Source organism: Aulonocara sp. 'chitande type north' Nkhata Bay, linkage group LG17 (genome assembly GCF_057382095.1).
Source record: "Aulonocara sp. 'chitande type north' Nkhata Bay isolate Kocher_YH1m ecotype deep benthic linkage group LG17, A_spYH_male_GT1.1, whole genome shotgun sequence".
NCBI classification, from domain to species: domain Eukaryota; kingdom Metazoa; phylum Chordata; class Actinopteri; order Cichliformes; family Cichlidae; genus Aulonocara; species Aulonocara sp. 'chitande type north' Nkhata Bay.
Window position 1 is genome coordinate 752,932 of NC_141360.1, and position 15,953 is coordinate 768,884.

At 46.3% G+C, this 15,953-nt stretch overlaps 1 protein-coding gene and 1 pseudogene across 1 annotated transcript in view; one reads left to right on the forward strand and one right to left on the reverse strand.

Annotated features, from left to right (window-relative positions):
• Positions 1 to 1,341: 1,341 nt before the first annotated feature.
• The window catches only part of LOC147309375 (uncharacterized), a 64,862-nt gene continuing 50,250 nt past the window's right edge, over positions 1,342 to 15,953 (reverse strand). The window contains exons 12-14 of the mRNA XM_086270248.1: positions 3,409 to 3,582; positions 2,655 to 2,701; positions 1,342 to 2,494 (exon numbers count right to left, since the gene is read on the reverse strand). Coding sequence (XP_086126374.1) covers positions 1,971 to 2,494; positions 2,655 to 2,701; positions 3,409 to 3,582 — 745 coding nt within the window. The 3' untranslated portion in view covers positions 1,342 to 1,970. The remainder of the gene's footprint in view (positions 2,495 to 2,654; positions 2,702 to 3,408; positions 3,583 to 15,953) is intronic.
• Positions 3,860 to 4,532, forward strand: LOC147309376 (uncharacterized; annotated as a pseudogene).

A 15,953-nucleotide genomic window follows, 5' to 3' on the forward strand; every position in this document is an offset into this window, starting at 1 on the left:
TCCACGGTATCATCCGCTAGTTTCCCGATGAATCCCACAACCGCTTCCGTAAACACGTTGACATCATCATCGGAGCTGTTTCTGAACATGCCCCAGTCTGCGTCATCGAGTGCGTCCTGTAACGCGGCCACCGATTGATCCGTCCAGCGCGCGACCTTCCTCTGAACCGGAACTTCCTGTTTCAGCCTTTGTTTATATTTTGGCATGAGGAAGATGGCGGCGTGATCAGATTTGCCAAACGGAGGGCGGGATTGTGCCTTGTAGCCGTCCTTGACCGTAGTGTAGCAGTGGTCCAGTGTCCTTTCACCCCTGGTGGGGCAGGTGATGTGTTGATAAAAGTTCGGCGCTGCGCGTTTGAGGTTGGCGCTATTAAAGTCCCCCGTCACAATAAGCGCAGCGTCCCGGTGTTGTGTCTGGTGCTGTGTGAGTGCCTCATGCAGCTCGCATAAGGCGGTGACCGTGTCCGCTTGTGGTGGAATATAAACGGCACTTATAATGACCGATGTAAATTCCCGAGGTAGATAAAAAGGACGACACATGATGGACAGTAGTTCCAGATTTGGTGTGCAGGAGCGTGTGAGAGGAACAACGTTCGCACTGTTGCACCAGTTGTTGTTCACCATTAAACACACGCCGCCTCCCCTTGACTTCCCCGAGTCCCGTGTCCTGTCCATGCGGTGAACCGAGAAGAACTCGGCCGGCTGGATGGCGTGGTCCGGCACCGCTGGGTTCAGCCATGTCTCGGTGAAGCAGAGGAGATTGCAGTCCCGAATGTCTCTCTGGAACTTTATCCTGGCCCTGAGGTCGTCAAGCTTGTTCTCCAGTGACTGGACGTTGGCGAGCAGGATGCTAGGCAGAGGTGTGCGGTGTGCACGAGCTCTCAGCCTGTTCCTGACGCCAGCTCGCTTCCCTCTAGGCCGCCGCCGCTTCCCTTTGTTCTCCCTCGAGATCTCACTCGGCCAGCTCGGATCCGGAGTTAAAAACTTCGAATTGTGAGTACATTGTATACCAATAGAAACAAGAGTGTCACTGTCATACCTAATGTACCCAATGGTGATGATTTTGCCGATTTAGAAACGCTGAAAACTAACTTAAAAAACAAAGACAAAGAAAAAGTGGTCGGAGCAGTCGTGACGGCAGCCGACCTCACCGGCGCCATCTTTCATAAATAAACTTACATAGATAAACTTACATAGGGTAACATATAAAGGAAAAAGGGCAATATGTGAATATTATTTTAGCTGTGGACTGTGAAGACAAACAAAGGCTCTCTTAAACAGCCAGATCCAAAGTGCGATGAAATAAATGCCATCATATCTTCCTGTTTCTTAACAAGGGATTTATTTTGAAAGAATAGTAGAAGAAAGTCTTTTTTTTTTTAAACACAGACATTACACATTTTCATTTAAATGGTTAATGCAGCCTTTGCTTTTTTACTACATGTGTTGCATGCATTATGATCCCTCAATACAATCATATTCTGGTTAAAACTGCATTCAAAACTATTCAGCCAATATTTTCAGCTTATATGGCTGAAACATTTTTAAATGATGAGCTTCCAATAATGAGTGAAACAGTAAAAGCATGTAGAGAGTTTAGACAAATCTCATTAAGAATGAAATCAAACATTTGGTTTCATTTTAATGAGCTCAGACTTGTTGAAAATGGAGAGGAGCTGGTTGTGAACTGAGCTTCAGAGAAACACAACATACTGAGATTCACTGTGAAGCTTTGAGTGGAAAAAGACAGAAAAACAACATGTGGATCCTGGAATAATGGGAGCTTCAGTTTTTAAAGAACTGAAGAGGAAGAAGTTTACAAGGAATCATTTAGAAGAGTTTCAAACATCAACTGATTTAATCCATGAATCTGAAAATGTGTTTGAGTGAAAGAGACAGACATGTACAGACTGAACTATCTGTTCAACAGTCAGAGTGTTTCTCTAACAGGAGACACTCTTTACACTCCACTCAGCACAGGGACACTGAGGAACCAGACCAGAGTCTAAACCCAGGATAAAGAGGTTCAGTGAATGTGGTGTTGAAGGTGTGGAGGTGGATCAGAGTGTCAGAGGAGACTCTGTAGAATGACAGAGTGCCAGCAGGACAGTCCACATACACTGCTGCTCTGTTAGAGACAGAGGAGGAGGAGGAGACGAATGTTTCTCTGTTATTGTGCCACACAGAACGAGGACCATCATCAAAGCAGTCCAGGCTCCAGGACTGATCATTGTGTCCAAACCTACAGTCATCACTGCCTCCTTTCCTTCTGATTCTTCTGTAACTCACTGATATATAAACCCTTCCTCTCCATGCGACCTCCCAGTAACAGCGACGAGTGAGACCATTTCTACACTGCAGCTGAGGAACATCAAATCTGTCTGGATGATCAGGATATGACTGAACCTTCTCCACATGTGTCACCTTCCTGTTGTTGTCAGACAGTTGGAGGTTTGTGTGCACTGTGTTTGTGTCGATTGTGAGTTGACATGAATCTGATGGAGAGAACAAACACAATCCAGCTGCAGTTATTGATCCATCATCTGTTCATTGATTGACACTTTGATGATGACTCATGACATCAGAGATGTGAATGATGAAGATGGTTGAATGTGTGCTGTTTGTTTTCATGAATCCCATTAAAAACACACTTACACTTCCTCAGACTTGGTCTCAACCATCGGACTCCAGCAGGCTCCAAACTGAAAGGAGGAGGGGGTCAGACCAGCACAATCAGCATGCACACATGGACATTACATGGCTCTCATACACACACTGTTAGACACTGATAAAGGAACTGTTCCCCCTAGTTTAGTACAAGGACTGGAAGCTATTAGCCTAGCTTGATCAAAACATTAAAAATAAATTAGGTAATGTTTTATTCAAGCAAACTATGGTAGAACTTGACAGCGAAGAGGTGAATTACAAGTGTTATTTTGTGTTTAATTAAGTATAACTAGTTAGTTCCAAATCCCTTCTCTCTTTATTATTCAGCCTGAACTGTTCCCACCACTAACACATGACCCTACGCTGTGTTCACTGCATCATTCCATGTTTGGCACTGATCACCACCTGCACTCATGTATATATCATGTATATATCTATCTATCTACTTAGCACTTTTAATTCTTATTCTCATTTTTATTTTCATGTCTATTTAAGCTTAATTTCTAACAGTATGTTTGCACTGAAGCACCGCAGCAATTTCCTAATGTTGTAAACCCGCTCAACATTTGGCAATAAAACCCTTTCTGATTCTGATTCTGAATATTTTTTTCTGTCCCAGAAAATGTTCCTGCATGTGTGATTGTTCATGTCATATCAACATGAAACAAACAAACAGGAAGTGAGTGAAGGACCCAGGGAATGTTTCCAGCTCTTCCTCGTCTATCAGACATTCTCTCCATACCTGAGAGTGTCCAGTCTCCAGCCTGGATCCTTCAGTCCAGCCGACAGCAGCTTCATTCCTGACGGTCCAGGATGATTGTAGCTCAGGTCCAGCTCTCTCAGATGGGAGGGGTTGGAGCTCAGAGCTGAGGCCAGAGAAGTACAGCCACCCTCTGTGATCAGACAGCCTGACAGACTGCAGAGAGATTCAAATGAAAACTAGTCCATCTGGGAGCAATGATTTGTTTTTGTTTGTCAGATACAATAACATCGATTCAATTTCATTTATTAAACTTCGTCTGCTTGTCTAATTCATGGTCTTGGAGGAGCTAGAATAGAATAGAATAGAATACCCCTTTATTGTAAGTTTGGCATCTCTCCGTTGTGTGTAATACACAATAACATAAGTATCAACACAATAACACAGGCATTTACATTTACACAAAAAGGACATGTACAAATTATGTATACACATGCGTACATACGAATACACCCATACATACCTGCACATACAGCTGTGGAAAGAGGGTGGCTGGGTGACGGTGAGGAGGAAGCATAATCTTAAAAAGCAGTCCCAGGTACACCACCAACCTGTTCATGTGTCTACATGTTTTTCCCCACTCAGCGACACACCCGCCGGGGTTCAAACTCTGGTAATTGGCGATTCTGTTCTTAGACGTGAAACTAGAGACACCAGCAACCATAGTCAATTGTCTTCCAGGAGCCAGAGCAGGCGACACTGGGGGATATTTCAAAGTGCTGGCTCAGTATAAATGGAAATTAAGTAAAATTATAATTCACGTTGGCAGTAATGACACCCGGTTACGTCAATTGGAGGTAACTTTGCCAAAAACTATGTCGCACTCTGTAGTTTTCTCTGGTCCCCTCCCCAAATAAACCCGGAGTGAAATGTTTAGCCGCATGTTCTCCTTAAATTGCTGGCTGTCTGAGTGGTGTCCCAGAAACGATGTGGGCTTTATAGATAATTGGCAAACCTTCTGGAGGAAACCTGGTCTTGTTAGGAGGGACGGCATCCATCCCACTTTGGATGGAGCAGCTCTCATTTCTAGAAATATGGGAAAATTTATTAAACTTCACAAAATATGACTATCCAGAGTTGGGACCAGGAAGCAGAGTTGCAGTCTTACACGCCTCTCTGCAGCTTCTCCTGTTATTCCCCCCAAACCACTTCTCCATAGAGATTGTGTCAGCTCCCACACAGAAAAACAACAAACTAAAAACCAGCAAAAAAACAAACATAAAAAAAATCACAAAGAAAGAACAATACAGTATCCATAACTGAACCAAAGAGTAACACAGTGAAATGTGGATTATTAAACATTCGGTTTCTCTCTTCCAAGTCTCTGTTAGTGCATGACTTAATAATTGATTAAGAAATCAGCAAATTTTCACACCAGCCTATTATTCAACGAAAGACCAAGACAGACTTTTAATTAATTCATTTGAAATCCTGATGCTTAGCCTTGTCCACCCCAGCTGTAAAACTCAAAACCCAGTCTTATTTGTTATCATCTATCGTCCAACTGGGCCTTACACAGAGTTTGTCTGATTTCTCAGACTTTTTATCTGATTTAGTGCCCAGCTCAGATAAAATAATCATTGTGGGGATAGGTTAATTGGATAATCCAAATTGCCACTAGGTGTGAATGTGCGAGTGAATGTGAGCACGAATGGTTGTCTGTCCCTGTGTGTTGGCCCTGCGACAGACTGGCGACCTGTCCAGGGTGTACCCCGCCTCTCGCCCTATGACAGCTGGGATAGGCTCCAGCGCCCCCCGCGACCCTGAAAAGGATAAGCAGAAGCGAATGGATGGATGGATGGATGGATGGGTGATTTTAACATCCATGTACTGTAGATGCTAAAAACGACAGCCTCAACAAAACATTTAATCTGTTATTAGGCTCAATTGGCTTTTCTCAAAATGTAAAAGAACTCACCCACCACTTTAATCACACACATATATACATACACACACACACACATACATATATATATATATATATACACATATATACATACGTAGTGTATATATATATATATATATATATATATATATATATATATATATATATATATATATACATACATATACACATATATATATATATATATATATATATATATATATATATACATACATATACACATATATACATACATAGTGTATATGTATGTATGTATGTATAATAAATAATAATTCCCAGCACGCCCCTGCGGGCGGTTTATCCTTCAAGCTCGGGTCCTCTACCAGAGGCCTGGGAGCTTGAGGGTCCTGCGCAGTATCTTAGCTGTTCCCAGGACTGCGCTCTTCTGGACTGAGATCTCCGATGTTGTTCCCGGGATCTGCTGGAGCCACTCGCCTAGCTTGGGAGTCACCGCACCTAGTGCTCCGATTACCACGGGGACCACCGTTACCTTCACCCTCCACATCCTCTCAAGCTCTTCTCTGAGCCCTTGGTATTTCTCCAGCTTCTCGTGTTCCTTCTTCCTGATATTGCTGTCATTCGGAACCGCTACATTGATCACTATGGCCGTCTTCTTCTGTTTGTCTACCACCACTATGTCCGGTTGGTTAGCCACCACCATTTTGTCCGTCTGTATCTGGAAGTCCCACAGGATCTTAGCTCGGTCATTCTCCACCACCCTATGGGGCATCTCCCATTTTGACCTCGGGACTTCCAGGTTACACTCGGCACAGATGTTCCTGTACACTATGCCGGCCACTTGGTTATGACGTTCCATGTATGCCTTGCCTGCTAGCATCTTGCACCCTGCTGTTATGTGCTGGATTGTCTCTGGGGCATCTTTACACAGCCTGCACCTGGGGTCTTGCCTGGTGTGATTGACCCCAGCCTCTATGGATCTTGTGCTCAGAGCTTGTTCTTGTGCTGCCATGATTAGTGCCTCTGTGCTGTCTTTCAGTCCAGCTTTGTCCAGCCACTGGTAGGATTTCTGGTTATCAGCCACCTTCTCTATCTGCCGGTGGTACATACCGTGCAGGGGCCTGTCCTTCCATGATGGTTCCTCGTCTCCCTCCTCTTTCTTGGGTTTCTGCTGCCTGAGGTATTCACTGAGCACTCGGTCAGTTGGGGCCATCTTCCCAATGTATTCTTGGATGTTCGTTGTCTCATCCTGGACTGTGGTGCTGACACTCACCAGTCCCCGGCCCCCTTCCTTCCGCTTAGCGTACAGCCTCAGGGTGCTGGACTTGGGGTGAAACCCTCCATGCATGGTAAGGAGCTTTCTTGTCTTTATGTCAGTGGCTTCTATCTCCTCCTTTGACCAGCCTATTACCCCAGCAGGGTACCTGATCACGGGCAGGGCGTATGTGTTGATAGCCCGGATCTTGTTCTTACCATTCAGCTGACTCCTCAGGACTTGCCTGACCCTCTGCAGGTACTTGGTGGTTGCAGCTTTTCTAGTGGCCTCTTCATGGTTCCCATTCGCCTGCGGGATCCCCAGGTACTTGTAACTGTCCTCTATGTCTGCAATGTTGCCTTCTGGTAGTTCAATCCCCTCAGTTCTGACTACCTTCCCTCTCCTTGTTACCATCTGACTACACTTCTCCAGTCCGAACGACATTCCAATGTCATTGCTGTATAGCCTGGTAGTGTGGATCAGTGAATCGATGTCTCGTTCACTCTTGGCATACAGCTTGATGTCATCCATGTACAGGAGGTGGCTGACAACTGCTCCGTTCCGTAGTCGGTATCCGTAGCCAGTCTTGTTAATGATCTCACTGAGAGGGTTCAGGCCTATGCAGAACAGCAGTGGGGACAGAGCATCTCCTTGGTAGATCCCGCACTTGATGGTGACTTGTGCTATGGGCTTGGAGTTGGCCTCTAGTGTTGTACGCCACATCCCCATTGAGTTCCTGATGAAGCCTCTTAGGGTCCCATTGATCTTGTACAATTCTAGGCATTCCAGTATCCAGCTGTGGGGCATTGAGTCATAGGCCTTCTTGTAATCAATCCAGGCAGTGCACAGGTTGGTCACAGTCTGGTCTTGCAGTCTCGGCTGACTGTTTTGTCTACCAGTAGCTGGTGTTTTGCGCCTCTGGTATTCTTGCCAATTCCTTTCTGTGTCCCGCTCATGTATTGACCCATGTGCCTGTTCATCTTAGCCAATATGATGCCTGACGGGAGCGTCCATGTAGTACTGAGGCAGGTTATTGGTCGGTAGTTGGAGGGGACCGGTCCCTTCTTGGGGTCCTTGGGGATCAGGACCGTCCGACCTTCGGTTAGCCATTCCGGGTGTCTCTCGTTAACTAGCAGCTGGTTCATTTGTGCTGTCAGACGCTCGTGGAGTGCAGTCAGCTTCTTTAGCCAGTAGGCATGAACCATGACGGGCCCTGGTGCTGTCCAACTCTTCATACTGGAGACCCTTTCTTGGATATCTGCCACTGTGATGGTTACTGGACCCTGTTCAGGGAGGTCGCTGTGGTCTGCCCTCAGATCCACTAGCCACTGAGCATTGCCGTTATGGGTTGTGTCCTTCTCCCATATGCTCTTCCAGTATTGCTCCGTCTCCAGCCTTGGTGGTGCTGTTCTCTTATTGTTCCCTTGCCACTGAGAGTACACCTTTGCTGGTTCTGTGGAGAACAGCTGGTTTATTCTCCTGCCTTCTATCTCTCTGGTGTACCTCCTCAAGCGGCTGGCCAAGGCTGTGAGTCTTTGCTTGGCAGTTTCCAAGGCCTCAGGTATGGACAGCTTGCTGTATTTCTTATGCACCTCCTTTGTCGCACCTTTCTGCAACTCCGTTAGTTGGCTAACCTCCCTCCGTGCTACTTTGATCTTGCCCTCTAGCCTCCTTCTCCATGGAGGGTACTGCCCCTTGTGGCTGTTCAACTTGTAGCCAAGCATCTCACTGATCACTGCTGCCGTATTGTAGATCAGCTTGTTGGTGTCGGTAATCGTGGTTGTAGGTATCGTCCGTAGTGCTGCATTAACATCATCTAGCAGACCTTCTGAGGGTACTTCACTTAATCTTGATAACCGGCTACGAGGGATCCAGGTTTCAAGCTTGGCCATGATCCTATTTTTCAGGTCAGTTCCTCTCGCACTCAACGATCCTTCTCCTATTGCACTTGGGGCTATGTACCCAATCTCGGGTGGGGGTGATGATATCTCCCCCCTGACCTGGCGTCCTGACTCCTCCTTGCCGTAGCATTTGTGTTGTACCTCGTCAATCTCTAGCTGTGAGAGCAGTCCCTTCTTTCGAATGTTGGAACACTGAGCTACTAGTTGTTTCGCCGTCATTGTGGATGTTGGGTATCGAAGAATCCATAGGTCTCTCATCCTGTTCATGTAGCCCCTTCCGCCGGGGTTACTTGCGTAGTAGCAATCCAACAACGCCTTGTTTTCGTCTCTTGCCCACCGATGCCTTCTTGTTGATACATATATATATATATATATATATACATACATACATACATACATATGTATGTATATATATATATATATATATATATATATATATATATATACACATATGTATGTATATATAGCTGGTATTTCTCCAGCTTCTTGTCTTCCTTCTTCCTGATATTGCTGTCATTCGGAACCGCTACATCGATCACTATGGCCGTCTTCTTCTGTTTGTCTACCACCACTATGTCCGGTTGGTTAGCAACCTTTGGATTCAAGAGTTCCCAATATGCAGAGGAGGCTACCCCCCCCCTGTCCCCTTCTGGCTGCCTCTGCCTCAATTTTATCTCACAACTTAGACATTCACATTACTCACACTCTCATTACACATACATATAGGATCTTGGGGGTGGGCACGCTACACGGATTCCAAAAGACCATCAGGGTGTACATCTCACCCCTGGTGTCGTTGCCCACCTCTCAATTTTAAATACACGTAGACATTGAGGGCTAGCAGGAGGGACTATGCGCTTACCTGCTGCTCTCTGGCAGGTAGCTCCATGCCCTCTTGGGTTTTAAATGCACCTTAGAACACACATGCATCAACACTACAAAGAGCGGGTGGAGGGAGGTTTGGAGTCTTCTCTCACCCCCGTTCTCTGCGGCCTGCTGGAGCGGGGGGGCTAGGAGGAGGAGTTGTCCATCCGACTGGGGTCTGGAATGTGGGGCCTCCCTGCTGCTGAGGAGTCGGGGCGGTCTGCCTCTCCCCACCGAAGGGAAAAGGGTAACACCACCTGGGTCTGGGTGCAGTTCCCCCCTCCAGGGGCAAGGGTACCTAAACCCAGTTCGTAGAGTACGCTTGGGGAGTGTGATCGTGTGTACAGTGTCTCTTTATGTCTGTCTCCACATTGGTTGAGTGTGGAGTAAGTGCATATGAGAGCATGAGGGTGGGAATGGATGTTTGTATATGTGTGTGCCTGTATGTCTGTGTCTATATTTCAGGTTGGGTGTCAGACGCCACCTCTCTGGGGACATCTCAGGCCCTCCAAGGTTTGGAGGCCTATCTCCCTCTACCACCACTTCCCCTGCCAGTGGCGGACTCCCTCAGACATCGGTGCGTTGGTGGTTCTTTGTGTCCGGGGATGGGCGTCCAGGTACACATCGGCTCACTCCTTGGCGGCCGCTTATCGGGGCCTGGAGCCTGGGGCTCGCTCGGGCCACTTCGGAGGTGGGGTGCCCCCGGCCTCTCGGCCTGGGGCTCGGTCACTCAGGCACGGCTGGCTGCCGGCGGAGCTCACGGGCGCGTCACTGCAACTCCCCCTGGCTTCTGCTCCGCGGCTGCTGAGTGAGCCCTCATCTGGGACTCTCCTCAGCTCTTTCTGGGACAGTGGCGCGGCTGCCCCTCTGTTGGTCTTCCTTGGTCTCTTGTGTTCTGGGGGCCTCTGGATGTCTGGAGTTTCGAAATCCTCCATACCTGCTTCATGCCCTGGAGGACGGGACAGTGGCTCCCCCACACCCTCTAGCAGATCATTACATGAAGGAACCTTTTAAAAAAAACAAGCGCGTCCATGCTCACAGGTGTACACACGGGTGATCACACCCACAAACTACACCCTTTTTGGCTCCTAACTCAAAGCACACTGTGTTCTGTTGATCTTATGTGCTGCACAATAATGTTTAATATTTAGTATTTACTGTCATATTCCCATATATCATTGTGATGTTGTTTATTCTATTACTCTTGTTCTCTTCTGCTTGTTTTCTTTTTTCTTTCTCAGCAGGTGATCCAGGTGATTGATAGATGCATTGTTTTTGTATTTTTTATTTTTTCTGCCCATTCTGTTGGTTTTTGTTTTTGCCCTTCTCCCCCGTCCCTCTTCTCAGCTGTTTCTCTTTCCCTCTTTCTTTCTCCCCTTCTTTCCCCCAGTCAAGTCTGTCCCGTATTCAGCAAGTGAAAATAAAATAAACAATAAAAGGTGAATCAAATGGACCATTACGGCAAGGCTGGTATGGTCAATTTGGTAAAGTAAATCCGTTGGGTATCTTTCTTTGCCTTTAGACAATAATTCTGATGGCAAAAGAGCCAAACGGGACAGGCAGGAAAAAAAAAAAAAAAGAGTTCCCAACATGGCCAGTAGAGTGCGATTAAACCTCTCTACTGGGTTTCCTCTTGGATGGTACGGTGTTGTGTGACACTTTTGGACTCCCAACAGGGCACATAACTCCTTTATCAATTTCGACTCAAAGTCTGGCCCTTGATCTGTATGGAGTCTTTCTGGAATTCCATAATAAATGATGAAGTTTTCCCAACGACATTTAGCCACAGTTTTTTGCCTTTTGGTTTGGTGTTGGAATGGCAAGGGCATATTTGATGAGTTCAAGTGGACGTGATGTCCGAATGTTAACAAGAGGAGCAGCTCTCTCCGGCAAGCTTTTCCGGCGAATACACCGGCCACAGGTTTTTATTTTATTTTCCACATCCACTGCCATTCCTGTCAATAGAACCGAGTCCTGGCAAGGTCAAGGGTCCGTTCCACTCCCAGGTGGCCCATATCGTTGTGGAGGCTGTGGAGAACAGTTTGCCGCAGTTCTGTCGGAAGGACCAGTTGGTATGATGGTTGTTCATTTTCATATCACTTCCAATAGAGAATACCATCAATCAGCTCCAATTTGTTCAGTTCTCGAAGGAGAAGAGGAATTTCAGGAAACTCTTTCGTGGCTGTCAGAGGAACTTTTTCTCCTGACTCCAACTGGTGAATAACCTCCCGGAGAGTTGGATCAGTTCTCTGTTCTTCATAAAGCTCAGAATGGAATATGGTGGAAATAACAGGAAGTCCATGGGAATCTTCTGAGTAATTCTCAGGAAGCACTGCTGTGTTGATGGACAGGGATTCGACCAAACTATTCTCAGCTTGGGTCCTGACAACACAACTTTGGCAAATCGCATCGACAACTTCAGCTGATATTTCACCGCCACTGCTGGTTGAGAGATGTTGAGTAAACTGATTAATTAGCTCCTCATCTTTTTGAGCAGGTTCACTAAAGGAAGTACCATCATGGGGCCGACAGGAAAGTGCATCTGCATCCAGGTTTTGCTGTATCTTGAATGAGAATGTAGAAAGAGCAGCCAGCCAACGATGGCCGGTAGCATCCAACTTTGCTGATGTCAAGATATAGGTAAGTGGGTTGTTATCCGTGACCACTGTAAAACTTGCTCCGTACAAGTAATCATGAAATTTTTCTGTCACGCTCCACTTCAGTGCCAAGAATTCAGGCTTGGGAGCTGGGTAACGACTTTCACTGGATGACAAACCCCTACTAGCATAGGCTATCACCCTAAGTCTCCCCTCTTGCTCTTGGTAAAGGGCAGCACCCAATCCGGTGGTGCTGGCATCTGTGTGGAGAATGTAAGGCAGTGCCGGATCAGCAAAACCTAGAACTGGTGCAGTGGTAAGTTTGTCAATGAGAGTATCAAAAGCCAACTGACATTCAGGACTCCACCTGGAACCAAAGGATTGCTTGGGATCAAACTGTGAGCTCTTAGAAGTCTCATTTTTAGAGGTTTTTTGTGTGGATGGGTACCCGCGTGTGAGGTTGTTAAGTGGCTTGTCGATCATGGAATATCCCTTAATAAAACGCCTATAGTAGCCAGCGAATCCCAGAAAAGATTTCAAGGTCTTCAAGGTGGATGGAATTGGCCAGGATTTCAAGGTGGCAACCTTTTCTGGGTCTGTCTCAACACCATTTTCTGAAACAATGTGGCCCAAGTATCGGACGGATGTCTGAAAGAATTTGCATTTTTCTGGAGAAAGTTTGAACCCAAATTCTTTCAAGCGATTCAACACTCTCAGCAAACGGTCTTCGTGCTCCTCAAGTGTTGGAGAATATGATCAAATCATCCAAAAACACCATGACCTCTTTCAGGTGCAAGTCTCCCATGCACTTCTCCATAAGTCTTTGGAACGTTGAAGGTGCATTAGTAACTCCTTGAGGCATTCGGTTGAACTCCCAAAGCCCAATTGGTGTTACAAAAGCGGTTTTGACTTTATCAGCTTCATCCATCTCTATCTGATAATAACCAGATTTGAGATCAAGCACAGAGAACCATTTCGATCCAGTGAGTGCTGTAAACGATTCCTCCAAGTTGGGCAATGCATACGCATCCTTAATCGTTTGCAGGTTGAGTTTGCGGTAGTCAATACATAGTTGAATGTCTCCATTTTTCTTCTTGACAACCACTATTGGTGATGAAAATGATGACTCCGACTCCCTCATAACACCAGCATCTAGAAGCTCTCGAAGATGTTTACGAACAGCTTCTATGTCCTGGGGATGAATAGGTCTTGCTTTGTGTTTAAAAGGGGTATTGTCATGGAGCTTGATGTGATGCTTCACTTCTTTAGTGCAACCAAAATCCAAGTCATGATGTGAAAAAACTTCAGACATGGCATTCAGTTTTGTTGTGATCCGTTCTTTCCATTCTGCTGGTATTGGTGACTCACCGAAATTGAAAGTGAGGGGTGTTGACAACATCTCCCGATCTGGGGGGTTTGTCACACTGTGCTCAGAGACTATGCAGTCATAGCCTCCCAGCTCTGCAATAACACTCAAAGCTGGTATGTAGATCTCTTGCTCTGTTCCGTTTGATACAACAACTGGAACCTGAGTGTGTGTACCAGCTTTAAGAGCGACTAGACAATTACTGACACACAAACCACCCGGCAGGCCTGAACCCGGGTGCTGAATGACAACACATTGACTAGCTGGGCTGAGAAGCTTGGCAGAACCCTCGACCACAACTGTGCAGCCAGCTGAAATTAGCACAGGAGATTTACTAGGGGTGGTCACAACACCAAGATGATCATTACAATTCTGTTGGCACGTCATTTGGAGAGTTTGCAGAACTGCTTGGTAGGCTGGAATGATGAACAGTTACTAGAAGAGAATTGTTCATAAAGAGCTTCAAGTGTATTCATGCCAATATATACATACGTATATACATACATACACGTATATATATATATACATATATACATACACACATATACATACATATATAAACACACACACACACATATACATATATATACACATATATACATATATATACACATATATACATATATATACACATATATACATATATATATACATATATACATATACATACTGTAGAGCCCACTCACACCTGGATGGGGGAAAAGGCATGGTCAGGATCCTGTTTCTTGACTTTTCCAGTGCCTTTAATACCATCCGGCCCTGTATGCTTCAGGAAAAACTGAACAGGATGGAGGTGGACCCCTGCCTGGTGGCTTGGATCTCCGACTACCTCACCGACAGACCACAGTACGTCAGGCTGAAGGACATCACGTCTGACACAGTGGTCAGCAGCACAGGAGCACCACAGGGAACTGTGCTGTCCCCTCTTCTCTTCACCCTGTACACCTCTGACTTCTGCTACAACTCTGAATTATGCCATATTCAGTAGTTTGCAGATGACACAGCCATCATGGGGTGTATCTGGGATGATCAGGAAGAGGAGTACAGAAGTCTGGTGAGGAACTTTGTCGCATGGAGTCACACAAACCACCTGCAACTCAACACCTCAAAGACTAAGGAACTGGTTGTGGACTTCGGGAGGTCCAGAGAAGGTCCACTGCCGGTTCAGATAGAGGGGGAGGAGGTGGAGGTGGTCAACAAGTACAAGTACCTCGGGCTGTGGGTGGACAATAAACTGGACTGGTCATGCAACACAGAGCACCTGTATAAAAAAGCCCAAAGCCGACTGTACTTCCTCAGGAGGCTGAGGTCTTTTAACATCTGCAGGAAGCGCCTGAGGATGTTTTACCAGTCAGTGGTTGCTGGAGTACTTTTCTATGCTGTGGTGTGCTGGGGGAGCAGCACAGCAAAGAAGGACTCATGCAGGCTGGAGAAACTGATCAGGAAGGCTGGCTCTGTGGTCGGCATGAAGCTGGACACTCTGGTGACAGTGGCAGAGAAAAGGACACTAAAAAAACTGCTGGACATTATGAACAATGCTGGGCATCCTCTGCACATGGCCATTAACAACCAGAAGAGTCTGTTCAGTGACAGGTTGCTTCTTCCCAAGACAAGAACTAACAGACTTAAAAACTCCTTTGTCCCACACGCCATCAGACTGTTTAACTCCTCTCTGGAGGGGAGAGGGAAGGGAAACAGGAGGACAAAGGAGGGGGGAACAACTAAGCTGTAGTGCCTCTTCACCTCACTGTGCAATACCTTTGTGCAATACTTTTGTAAATAGTAAATAGTCAATTGTGCAATAGACCTCAATACTTGAAATGTGCAAATCACTTATTCTATTTATCCCCTTCGTGTATTATATATATATATTTGTCTCTGTATTTATATGTGTGTGTGTGTGTATATATATATATATATCATTCTGTAACTGTAACTTCTGTCGGTGCTGTGCTTTTGGAAACCAAATTTCCCAGAGGAACCCACCCGAGGGATTAATAAAGTTCTATCTTATCTTATCTTATCTTACATATACATATATACACACATATATACATATATATACGGGTTAGCCTGTGGGGCTCCGGAGGCAGCCGACAGGTATCGACAAGCGGAATGCGGCTCGGGCAGTGGCTGAAGCAAAAACTCGGGTGTGGGAGGAGTTCGGAGAGGCCATGGAAAAGGACTTTTGGACTGCCTCGAAGAGATTCTGGCAAACCGTCAGGCGGTGCTCTACCTGCACTGTGTATAGTGCTGGCGGAGTGCTGCTGACGTCGACTGAGAAAATTGTCAGGCGGTGGAAGGAATACTTCGAGAACCTCCTTAATCCCACTGACACGTCTTCTGAGGAGGAGGCAGAGTCTGGGGATGAGGGAAATGAAATGCCAATTTCCGGGGGCGAGGTCACTGAGGCAGTTAAACAACTCCTTGGTGGCAGAGCCCCTGGTGTTGATGAGGTCCGCCCCGAATTCCTGAAGGCTCTGGACATTGTAGGGCTGTCCTGGTTGACACGCCTCTACAATGTTGCGTGGAGATCAGGTGCAGTACCGCTGGACTGGCAGACCGGGGTGGTGGTCCCTATCTTTAAGAAGGGAGACCGGAGGGTGTGTTCCAACTACAGGGGGATCACACTCCTCAGCCTCCCTGGGAAAGTCTATGCCAGGGTGCTGGAAAGGAGAGT